The sequence below is a fragment of the Triplophysa dalaica genome, chromosome 8, assembly GCF_015846415.1.
Source record: "Triplophysa dalaica isolate WHDGS20190420 chromosome 8, ASM1584641v1, whole genome shotgun sequence".
Taxonomy (NCBI): domain Eukaryota; kingdom Metazoa; phylum Chordata; class Actinopteri; order Cypriniformes; family Nemacheilidae; genus Triplophysa; species Triplophysa dalaica.
In genome coordinates, this window is record NC_079549.1 from 12,898,953 (window position 1) to 12,911,758 (window position 12,806).

The 12,806-nt window shown below is 37.4% G+C and overlaps 1 protein-coding gene across 7 annotated transcripts in view; it reads left to right on the forward strand.

The window, feature by feature from the left end:
* lrch1 (leucine-rich repeats and calponin homology (CH) domain containing 1) overlaps positions 1-12,806 on the forward strand; it is a 42,225-nt gene that overhangs the window by 7,213 nt on the left and 22,206 nt on the right. For all 7 annotated transcript variants that reach the window (XM_056754130.1, XM_056754129.1, XM_056754132.1 and 4 more), the window contains exons 2-4: positions 8,318-8,462; positions 9,755-9,881; positions 11,598-11,703. In XM_056754130.1, coding sequence (XP_056610108.1) covers positions 8,318-8,462; positions 9,755-9,881; positions 11,598-11,703 — 378 coding nt within the window. The remainder of the gene's footprint in view (positions 1-8,317; positions 8,463-9,754; positions 9,882-11,597; positions 11,704-12,806) is intronic.

The window sequence follows — 12,806 nt, forward strand, 5'->3', positions numbered from 1 at the left end:
CAGGTTAGGTTAGAAGAAACCACTTAGGGTAAAACAACCCTTAGTAACAATACTGTCACAATTAGAATTAAGGGTTTTCTTAACTTAAGTCTGTGTGTGTATTGATAAAGATGATATACTTGTTCGAAAAAATATGTTTTTATTAGTGGTGGGCATGGATTATTTTTTTTAATCTAGATTAATCTTGGATTTAATCTAGATTAAAATGGCTCATTTGAATTCTGCCGAAGGCATTCAGAATATGTGGGCTACCCAAATAATGACAAAAATTTAGTCTTTGAGAACGGGTTTCTCAAGCCAGGTGGCGCATTAGACCAGGGGCTCATCTCCTGTTTCCAAATGCATCACAAACTGCTTGAGAAAACTGTTCTACTATGATAATTGGTGATGAAAATTAAATTATGTTCAATAAGATGAACTTTGTGTTTAGGTGGTACTTGAGACTGGAAGAGCTCCTACAGTACATTTACATTTAGTCATTTAGCAGACGCTTTTATCCACAGCGACTTACAAAGAGTAAGGGAGCAACAAGCGATATGTCATACAGGAGCCATAATACATTAGATCTCAAGTTCTGGTTTCAACTTAAGCTAGACCACTACCTGTTAAGAGAAAGTGTTTTTTTTAAACCAATTCCGCATTGGACAAGGTGCAAACAACCTTAGTCTTGTCGATGTTTCCATTGGGAAGCTTCTTAAAAATTAATATTCCCTGAAGCAAACCCGGCGGCTTCAAAGCTGCATCCATTTTAGCACGTCACGTTTGATGCGGTAATTTCACAGTAACGTTATGTTGTGTTCAGACCAAACGCGAATGGCGCGTCAAGCGCGAGGGATTTATGTGTTAATGCAAAGAGGCAATAGACCTACTTGCTGCGCGAATCGCGCGAATGAAGCCCTGGTTATGAGATGATGAGGCGGCGCTAAGGACGCGAATGAAGCCCTGGTTATGAGATGATGAGGCGGCGCGAATGACGCGAATGAAGTCCTGGTTATGAGATGATGAGGCGGCTTCTGCTTCCGCGAATGACGCGAATCACGTGAGTTAAAAAATCTCGTTCTCGCCCCGTACAGTGCAGTTAAGCTGGTATACATCCGCGCTAAAATATCAAGGTGAAAGTCATCATAGCTTGCGTAGTATAGACCCAAGTCCCAACACAACTTTTAGAATAGATTAACGGCAACATTTTTTTTATCGCGCGATAAGAGTCTTACTGCGTTAACGCCGTTAACGGCCAACCACTAGTTTTTATTTAATTGTTTTTAAACAACAGTTCTTTCTGGTTCTGGAACCTGATTGGCTACGGGCCATGCGATATTTCACCATTATAGCCACAGGAACCGCTTCACTGACTGTTTGTATCACTCCGCCACTAAACTAACACCGACTATGCTGTCCTCGCACTCTTAAGAAGATAGACAGCTAGCTAAAAAAACTTTTCCCTGTGAGTTGCCTTTAAAATGTTCAATAACATGCTTGCACGATTGAAGAAACGTAATACAGTTTATGTAATATGCCTTTTCTAAGATATTTCTCATACAATAAGTCTCACTACTCAAGTATAGATAGTGCAGATACACAAGCCAATAGCCTTTGAGTGTGAGTGGTGTCGGAGCATTTAATTGGTTAAATGTAGAATGAGTACACCCTTCACAGAACGAGTCAGCGCAGTCAAAATAAGATTGAACGAACTGGTACATGTCGCTCATGGTCTATTCCTCTGTGTTGCAACAATGCATATCCAGTAAAGATAACGAGTCTGACCTGGTTTAATTTCATTTGTAAGATAAACTAAACTAAATTAACTTAAACACTAAAATATGTGTATGGAAAATGTAATTACACTAAGTAGATTTTAGTCGATTTTAGTAATCTAAATATAATGTAGATTTAGTCGACTTAAATGTTTTTAATATAACTAAACTAAAACAATAGAAATTATAAAAATGTGACAAAAACTAAATCAAAATACTAGAGTGTACACAAAACCAATGCAAGTGAATGGGTGCCGGTTAGAAACATTCTTCAAAACATCTTCTTTTGTGTTCCGCGAAAGAAAGAAAATCAGACAGGTTTAAATGAGAAAAGGGTGAGTAAATGATGACAGGAATTTAATTTTTGGGTGAACTGTCACTTTGAGAAAACAGATATTTCATTGGGAAATCCACTATTTGATCACTAGATACAGAAAGACTAAATGTGCTTATTATATGAGAAGTCCTGTTGTACTGTAGAATAAATCAGACATTTTAGCAAGTGATGTGAAAATTAATCAGGGTCCCACTGGCTGTCAGAAAGAAACCGTTTGCTTATTCAACAGAACTCAAAGAACTCACATGCTTGGCATTACAGGGATAGTGGGCACGCAGTGGATTGCTGAATGGTCGAAAAGCACATACACACAAACCCAGCTTTAACCCTCCACTGGTATATGCATGTGCACTGATGTGTACAGTATATGTTGAAATCAGAAATGTTTCTTTGAATACACACAGTAAATAAATTCTCACACACACTCAGCTGATTATTTTCCTGCTTACAGTGCAGATGTAAGCCGCAGGATTAGGCCACACCCAGTTAACCATAATGATAGACTTTAGCGTCTGTTTCCCACTTCAGAGAAATTCTCCTTGAGTGAAAGAATGAGGAACAAGAATAAATAAAGAGATCAGATATTTAGAAGATGTAGTTATTTTAAATACATTACTCACAGTGTGTCCGCTTTTTCCATATTTGTGCTATTTTAAATGTCTCAGCACAGGGTAAGAGAGTTGAAAAACCCATACAGTGGGGATCTACCATGACAAAATCCCATACAGTAGGTTTATATTGATGTGGGGATTTGGGTCCTATCCAGGCACCAGAATATTGCAGAGACTTGGGGGGGGGGGCATTTTTGACAAAATTGGACATGGGAATGATGGGATGTCCTCATTTGGAAAAGGAGTAGTTTATATCGGAATGGAGACAAAGGATGAACTGTTTTTTATATATAGCCAAGTAAACGCTTGTGTGTTCTCTGTGTGCTTTGGTGAGGGGTTAGTCGGATAATCCATGCCATCTGTGCCCTTTTGATGCTCTTTGATTGTTTACATTGAAATAAACAGCCTCCCCACCAACTGCGATACTATTAGAGTCCAGCAGAACAGAAAGCCAAAGGTGAACCATACTGAGCTGACCTTACTGCAGGAGAATGAGAGAAGAGAGAGATATGTCTGGATGACGAAGAATGGGAGGATTTGACTGGTTGAGTTTTGATGTTCCTGTTAAGAAACTAATCAGACATCAGATCAGTTTTTCATCAGGCAGTATCCTGGACCTCATCATGTGGGCATTTTTCTAGTGTTCCCTGGTCTGTATTTTGTCTGATGTCTCTTTCTTTGCTGTACCTATGATTGTGACTCAGTGTGATTGGGACATTAAAATGCTTAAACCGTGTGTGTGTTGGTTTCAGAGGACATTAGGTTTGCATTGGTTTTCAATGAAGCAGATGATTTTTTACCCAACTGAAACTGGTGCAAAGCATGTTAGATGAAAGCATGATTTTGCCAGTTTAAGAGCCTCTATATCTAGTAAGGACCTGTAAAATGTCAAGACTAGAAAATATTTCATTACACATCATCGCTGTTTTTAAAGTATAATTTGTATCTTTCCTTGGTATGATAGGCTTATTTGCACAGGCTGCATATTTTAACTGCGGGCTAAAATGATTATATTATTATCATATATCTGTTTACTTTTCTTTTAAACTTGCATTCTAATAAAAGTCTTGTATCACACTGAAACCCTCGCCAATCAGAATCCACTACTTCAGAGCGCAGTGTAATAAGCAGATATAAATCATAATAAACACTGCAATATTCCATAAATATTCTATTGTTACTTTAATTCTTGTTAAGAATCACCTACTTGGACAGGAACATACCTCAGTTAGTTTTTTATCTTTCAAATGGGCTTTCTAAACTAGTTGATATCTAAATTAAAGGTGTGTAGAATACATGACTTTGCTACCTAAGGGACTGATTTAATTTTTAGGGATTGATTTGTTTTTTTGTGCTTGCTGCATGAGACAGTCATATAGCACATAAAACTCCTGATGTGTTGTCCGACAATATTTTTCTCATCAATAAACCGTATTCGCTGAAGATGAATAAGCATCGACTGGTGGCACTTTGGGGGGGCACGGTGGCTTAGTGGTTAGCACGTTCGCCTCACACCTCCAGGGTTGGAGGTTCGATTCCCGCCTCCGACTTGTGTGTGTGGAGTTTGCATGTTCTCCCCGTGCCTCGGGGGTTTCCTCCGGGTACTCCGGTTTCCTCCCCTGGTCCAAAGACATGCATGGTAGGTTGATTGGCATCTCTGGAAAAATTGTCCGTAGGGTGTGAGTGTGTGAGTGAATGAGTGAGTGTGTGTGCCCTGCGATGGGTTGGCACTCCATCCAGGGTGTATCCTGCCTTGATGCCCAAAGACTCCTGAGATAGGCGCAGGCTCCCCGTGACCCGAGGTAGTTCGGATAAGCGGTAGAAAATGGATGGATGGATGGTGGCACTTTGAGCATGACGGCTGCTTCAAGCACACAGAAGACCTATCTACTGTAGCTTACGAGCCATGTTTGCTCCAGTTTTTTGACGTGAAGATAACTGACATTGCTTTAAATAGAATTATTTTACTACCGGTCTTTGAAGTCTTTGAAATCCTAAAGGCGTAATATCTTTGTGATTTCTCAGCATTTATATGTGTCTATCTCTTAAAGTTTTGTCAAGCTTACTTCATAGAAATAGCGTGTGTAGATCTTTCCGTAATATTAGCTGTCTGTCATAGGGCTGTGTGTACTGTTGCCATGGAAACACTAATGCAAAGTGGCAATGGTCTAAGGTCACTGCCAGAACCTTTGAAAAACAGAGTTGTGACACTCGATTAGATGTCCGTTGGAAGAATGTAATGCGGAAGTAAGTCATGGAGGGCTCTTTAGTTCCAAACATTGTAATGATGGCTGTTCATTTCGCTGTTTCCCAAACACATTCGCAGGTAATAGGGATGCACTGAAATGAAAATTCTTGGCCGAAGCTAAATAAAAACGAAACGCTTGGCCGAAGGCCCAATAGCGAACATGGCTTTTCATATTTCTTCTATTTATTTAGACCATTTTTTCACTATAACATAAAGTGAATAGAAAAAATGTGCTTTTATATTTTGTATTGCTTTTCAATATAATACAATTTAGGCTTGTGCCGGCATTACATTTGTTGGTAGACGGTAGTATCACGATGATGAAATGCATTACAAAAACATATTTTTCTCCATACTAGATTTTAGCAAGAGAATACTTGTAATGGTGATGATTAAGCTAAAAACTCTCACTTTACTTGCTGTACAATAGTGTAGTTACGGCGGAGCAATTAAGGAGACTTGCTACTGCCAATATATCCAAAACATGCTGCTATGTGCATATAAGTAATGCTGCTGTTGCTAATGCTAAAGTGGTCATTGTAGCATATCTATAACTGTGGAGCTGGGGAAGGAGGAGGGTTCTGAAACGTTCTGCACTGCTGCAACAATCACAAGCCGAGATTTAAACAAAGAGCAGCAATCTCATTGGCTGCTGAAACGGAGGGAACCAATCACGTCACCATGTAGTAGTTATTATGTCGGATAGGTTTAGACTTTAAGACTGCGCCATCTTGAGTTTCATGGCAGAACTATTCATATGTATTATTTAACATAATATTCATGGCTTGATATTTAAATGGTAATTGGACACATCAGTTCATTATTAGTAATTACCTGTCAGTGTCAGTACAACAATAGTGCTATTTAATGTTTTTTTACGGATGGCAAGCAGTAGGATGGCTTATTTAGCGTAAAAGACATTTAAAACCAGCACTCTGTAGCCAGATACAATTGTTGCGTTTCATCTTCAACTTCAAATAAAAATCATTAATCTGCCACACTGCCATTATTAACTGCATAACTATGATTAGCGGATTACTTAAGTTTATTTTTATATTACGAGATGCAAACTGCTTAGCTAGCGGACTAAGATAGCTTACTATTCAACTCTTAGGAATGCAATTGGCAATACAATCCATGCAATTTTGGAGCTTTAGCCTTAGTTTAGGCTTTTTGTTTCTATGTGGTATTCAGAAACAAGTAAATATGAAAATTGCAGCACTCCACCATTCTTTTCCACATAAGGCTGTTTACATTAGTGCGTGCGAGTGTGCGTATGACACTTAAGGCCAAAGTATGGTCTGTCCATCCGTCTTCGCGCCGTCCACATGACGCAATTTTCGTCATCACAAGGGTCTTCAATCGTCCGCACACCCCATTGTGCACACGACGTGCCTCGTACAACAGCGCATGCACGAAAAAAGTGTACTAGTAAGTAAGCTAAGAAGCATATCCTTGTCCATACTATCTGGTTGTTGTTCTTGTTTTCTTGCTGTTTGCTCGGATTGTTTGTAGTGGCGAAAACATTTCCTCAGTCATTAATTTGCAGTTGGTCTGTGAATGACGTGACTCAGTGCTGCCCTCTGATGGTCTGGTAGAGCACACATACTTATTTGTATTAAGCTTGTGTTGAACTCGGACGTCTGTGCTTAATCCATTATGAGTATTTGCAGGAAGAGTGTTATTGTATCCAGTCAAAGGAAAAGATAAGGCACATTTTGCTTCACAGTGATTTGACATGCCAGTTTGACAATACCGTGCATTTTCACTACTGCGGTGTACCGTATTACAGAACACCAGCACATGGCTCATACAAAAGAACTTGAATAAAACTGAGCATAACAAGTAGGTAAAACGAAAAACAATTTTAGCTAAAAATATGAATAAAAGAAAACTGTGGGATTATTATAGGCCACACTGCAAAATGATTTAAAGAAAAAAACATCCTTGCAACCAATTCTGACTGACAACCATTTCAGTTCATGTCTCTCCTCCAAACTCCGCCCACAAAAGGTGACTCGTGGCTGGGATGCACAGAATATACTTTAAAAAGTTGTTTAGTACAGGGAACTGTGTGCACGTGACCACTGTATTATGTCAAAGGATGTCGCGAGCGGCAGGACTACAGACTGCCCGCTCCAGTATAAAGTACACAAGTTACCGACCAGTAAAGACGCTATCATTCAGACATTTACGCCGCTGAGTCCTGTTGTGTCTTTCTCTGACACTTAAAAATGCTCCACACACTGCAGACACATTTGCTACATTAATAAAGCGCACGCGTCTCATTCATAATTTATCATTGACATGTGATGATCATAGAAGCATAAGAAACAGATGAATGAATACTGTTAATGTATTGCACATTATGCATCCTTCCTAGTCAAATTAAACACACAAAACGGATTAGAACTGTCGTTCTAACACTCATCAGACAAAATGTTATTATAAATTAAATCAACATAGTAAGCCGTGCATATATTGTGTCCGTGTCTAGTGAATTTTTTGCAAATACACCTGCTTCCAATGTCTGTCGCCAGCTTAAACCAATCAAACAGACTGACAGTTTGGAACTATTGAGTTCGTCGTATTGAAAGTGTCACAACTCTGTTTTTCAACGGCTCTGGCCACTGCTAGAGCTGTCATTTGTAGTATCATTAAAGACAGGCAAACATAAAGAGCAAGGACTACGTAGAAAGATCAATCATGCACATACACACACAGCTTTAGTGATATAGACTATAAGTATTAGTAGTTGTTAAAAAATTACAATTTGTTTTGAATGAATGTGTACAAATGCTTTAGTGTGTACTGTTTATAACATGATAGCCTGGAACATATAAAGATATAGACTACTCTGAGAAAATCACCTTGTGGTTAAAACATCGCACTTGCACACACATAGTTTTTAAATGTCATCTTTAAACAATGACATCATCCGAGGCCTGTGAAATACTGCTCTATCGCACCGCCAATTATGGCATTTGAACTGAGAGAAAGAGTGTGTGTGTGTGTGTGTGTGTGTGTGTGTTTTAGGAGTTTTTAGTATTTAACCTTGGAGTCCACTTCTTCACACACTCAGGAACTCCTAATGCACAATAACACATGGTAATGGTTCCTTTCCATTGATTTCTACAGTTGTGCAAGCTTGCACCTCCTTGTGTTGAGATAGTGGAACTACAACAACACATTCAGAATTAAAGAGGTAGCTCTCCCAAAAAATTAAAACGTGACCTGAATGAATAAAAAATGAATGAAAAGTGAAAGTGACCTTAATATTAAGTGCAATGTGAAGCTGCTCTATTTCCTCAATATCTTTATACCAGTTTGGAACAATTGTGTTAACTAAACTGTCTTTCTCTTTAAGACCTGTCGAAGAATCGTTTGGTTGACATCCCGTCAGAGGTGTGTCACCTGGTCTCCCTGGAAATGCTCAACCTGTATCACAACTGCATCAAGAGCATTCCAGATACCATCATTAGCCTACAGTCCCTTACGTGCTTGAACATCAGGTGAAAATACACGCTAACACACACAAACACATTCACAAGTTATTTTCAGCAGTTTTGGCCAAACATGAAATAAGTGAGATATCCTTGTAAAGTATTCTGTATGTATACCGTTAATTTTGTGAATATTTACTAAGTAACAGCAGTATGGAGTGCATACAGCACAGTATGCAGTAAGCATATTCAGACAGATACACATTGACTCTATCCGTCTCTGGCCAAATGTCCTGTCTCTTCAGCAGAAGGCCTGATATTAACACGGTTTTCATTAGCAATGTAGGATGTTATTAAAGCACTTTTGTAGTGGTGAAAAAAATTAACTGTGGCACCACCAAGTGTATTCGCATTTTCTGTAAATGTATGTGGGATTTGTTTTGTTAGTTAATCATGCAGGGAGAGGTCTTAACGGTTGAGAATCTTGATAAACTGGAAACGGAAAAATCAAGCAAAAAACATGGAGTGTGAGGTAATACAAATTGATATGATACAAATACGGAGGAAACAAAAGTGAAAGGAAAAGGCAGGGACACACAGGTTGACATATTATTCGCTTTGTTCTTTTTCAACACACACACAGCTGGACAATTTTTTATTTGTCTGTCATCTTTGTCATAACAGGAAGATTGCAAAGTTTGTCTAATGCTTTTCATGAACCCATGAACACTTCCCTGAAGTTTTGCTTTTCCTGTTAAATTATTATTGTACGGTAATGTTCTCTGGGGCAGACAGAATTAATGATGTGTTACAGGAACACACACAGACACACACACATAAGGAAAACATTATTAGTCATGTAGTGTGTCATCAGTTAATATTGTATTCTTGGGAAAAATATCTAAACCTTGGTAAGACCTTAAATGTCTTACTTGGTAAGATGTTGGTTTAAGAGGATATATTTGTCCAATAAACACGTCCATACATTCATTATAAGCAAATTCATAAGAAATTAGTCATATCCCAATATGAACAGTAACATTTTTTTACTTAGCAGTTAATACAGACGTTGTTTCTATACACTTTAGTTTTTTTGGGATGCTATATTTATTCCTCCATGTCACTTTGCCACATTAGCCAGCGCAAAATCAACAAAAATGTGCTGAGTGCACCCTTAAGGATGTTTAGATATTTGTTTGTGTGTGCGTAATGTTTATCTTAAAATTAAACTTGATTAAGCGATCAACCGGCCAAAGAATCCAGTATTCTCCCTCCCATATAGCTCACTCTCAAAGCTGTATATTTAGTAAGTTATGAGTTAAATATTGTAACATGTTTTTATGAACATTGTCTTGCTGTAGCCGGAACCAGCTGTCAGTGCTGCCAGCGTGTGTGTGTGGTCTTCCTCTGCAAGTGCTCAATGCCAGCAATAACAAACTCAATGTACTTCCAGAAAGCATTGGCCAGCTCACCAGTCTCATGGAACTTGTAAGTGTGTGTGTGCTTCTGATATCTGCATATATGTGACCCTTGATCACAATACCAGTCTTTAGCTGCACGGGAACATTTTTAGGAAAAGACAAAATACATTGTATTGGTCAAAATTGTAGATTTTCCTTTATGCCAAAATCATTAGGATATTAAGTAAAGATCATGTTCCCTGACAATATTTAGTAAATTTCCTACCTTAAATATATATAATCTTTATTTTTGGATGGCCTGCCACAGTGCTCCTGATTAACAACTTCATAGGCAATTTAACTCCAATATTTAGATTTTTTAGCACTCTCAGATTCCTGAGTTTTAAACGATTGTATCTCAGTCAGATATTGTCCTATTCTAACAACTCATACATCAATATCATACACATATATGTATATATATAAAAGACATCTTTTTTATTCAGCTTTCAGATTATGTAAAAATCTCAATTTCGAAAAATTTACCCATAAAACTGGTTTTGTTTTCCATGGTCACATATATGAGATGTTTTTGGTAGCTGTTCTGTTTTGTGTATGTGGTAAAACATTGACTCACTCTTTCTTATCTTTGCCCGTCATGTATATGAAGAGTTTAATTCCAAAATGAGATGACTCGTATAACTCTTTTTTTTTTTTTGTGCGTTTCAATTAAAAGTAAAAAAAAAGGTTTTGAAAAAGTTATCTTATCTTCACCGAAAAAAGGGTTTCATTAAACCAATTAAAACATTTTAGGGTAATGATTCACATTTATCACAGTTATAAAATATAGATCTTGATCCTTACCCTCAAATTTTTAATTGGTTGAATGAAAACCTTTTTTACGTGTTTGAAACAAACTCTTCAAATTTTAACAATAGTGATGCTCATTTCGGTTTATTACCCTAACCGAGAACCGAGGCTTGTTATCCGAACATGAACGGTTCACTGATAAGATTTTAATATTAAATTGAAATCAAATAAAAATACATGCGCCATCTCATTTCGAAGGCTGACTTCGAAATGAGACACAGCTACAGTTGAACAGGGTCTTTGAAACGTTAAATATCCAACATTTTTTTCACATATTTATTTTAACATGCAAACAGCAGCATAACGAATAGATCAACAATAGGACCTCTATTCACATATTATTACATATTCACGAACCTGGAGTTTTGGACAATGAAGAAAAACTTCAATAATATAAATCCAAAGCATAAAGAAAAAATCTTTAAAAATTAACAAATTATGACAAAACGAAATCACAGAAGAACCATCAAAGTTTATATCCGTCAGCTACAGCGAAAGAGAATACACAGGCGAAAGCCTGTAGTAAAAGAGAACAGGTTTAAGTTGCAACCATTTGACATCACGGATTTTGAAGCAAAACAAATGGCGGCATCCATGTAAAAACATTTTTTCAAAGTGTATGAATTCTGTGACAGTTAAACAGTATTTTTATTTCACATTTTTAAGTCAATGCCATTGTTAATATATTAAGCCAAACATCTCTCAATACCCAAGGTTTCTTTTAAAGGTTAAACGCTCAATATGAACATCCCTAATTTATACTTGGTGTACTTCTTCATTCTCATATGTTCTCACTTTGTCTCTGTATATCTATATTTATTTGAAACCTGACATGCGTACTTTAACATAGATTGGAAAGGTCTGTGCAGAAGCTTAGGTTGGAGAGAAAGGGAAACTGTAACTCTAAACTCTTCCTCTAATTGTTTCTCATCAGGATGTGAGCTGTAATGAAATCACAGCTCTTCCACGTCACATCGGCCAACTTAAAGCACTGAGAGAACTCAACGTGCACCGAAACCTTCTCTGTGTCCTACCAGAGGGTGAGTCTGAAGTCGGTCTCTATGTGTACATCTCAAAGCAGATATTAGCCTGCTGTGATGACTCCATAGCTACTCACCACGCTGGCCATAATTTGCTTTGTGCTTCACATCATACAGGAAGTCTAACTTATGTTTGACCTTGGCTCCCCCTACCTGCTTGGTCAGGTTCTAGTTGTGTCATGACTTGTTTTTCCACAGACTTATTTTGATCATAACAGCTTTTCCTCCGAGGTTCTAGCTTCTCTGAACTTCTAGAAATACGTTCAGGACATTTTCAGGGCCGCCAACATTTACAAGGCATTATAAAATCCTCATGTGCTACATTCCATCACTTTTTACTAAATGGACCATTTTTTTGTCACACATAAACAAAGAGTTAACAAAAACGTAATAAATCTCTCTATATTTATGCTTTATCTTGTACTAACATGACCTAATATTCACTCACAGGTTTTTTTTTTTGGAAAAGTGGACTGCCAAGAACATACTGTAAATGTAAATTGTGGGTTTGTTCCAAATACACTTTGCTAAATGCTAAAATGCTCATCTGAGCCAAGCATTGTGTGAAACACGTGGTTGGAGTTATATCAACAGCTTACCTTGGCAAAAAAGAATTGACTGATATGTAGTAGTTTATGTAATTGTTTAGCTATAATTGTGCCAGTTAAGCTAAACTTTTCAATTCAAATTGCCAGAAAGATCTGCTGATAATTCAAATACTTTCACACATTGCCAGATAGTAGTTCCCAGGACGGGTTTATAACAGGAAATGCCTTTTAAACCTAACAAATACACTATTTCTTAAAATATTTGTATATCTTTGTGAATCTATCATATAACGCTTATGTAAGCTTTTCAGTATCTGTTAGTCAGAACTGAATTGTTTGTTTTTATAAGCTTTGTTTGCATGTGTTATTTTACTGGTGTTATGGCGTTGGTTTCACTCTTTGTATCTAATGCACTGTAATAAATCTGTTTATCTGATCTGAACCCACACACATTTTAGACTAGGTCAAGTGGGTAGACGGTCATAGTGAAACAATCTGGTTAATAATTCCCCAATGATTTAATAACAACATTAAGATTTTTTTTGTTTATACAAT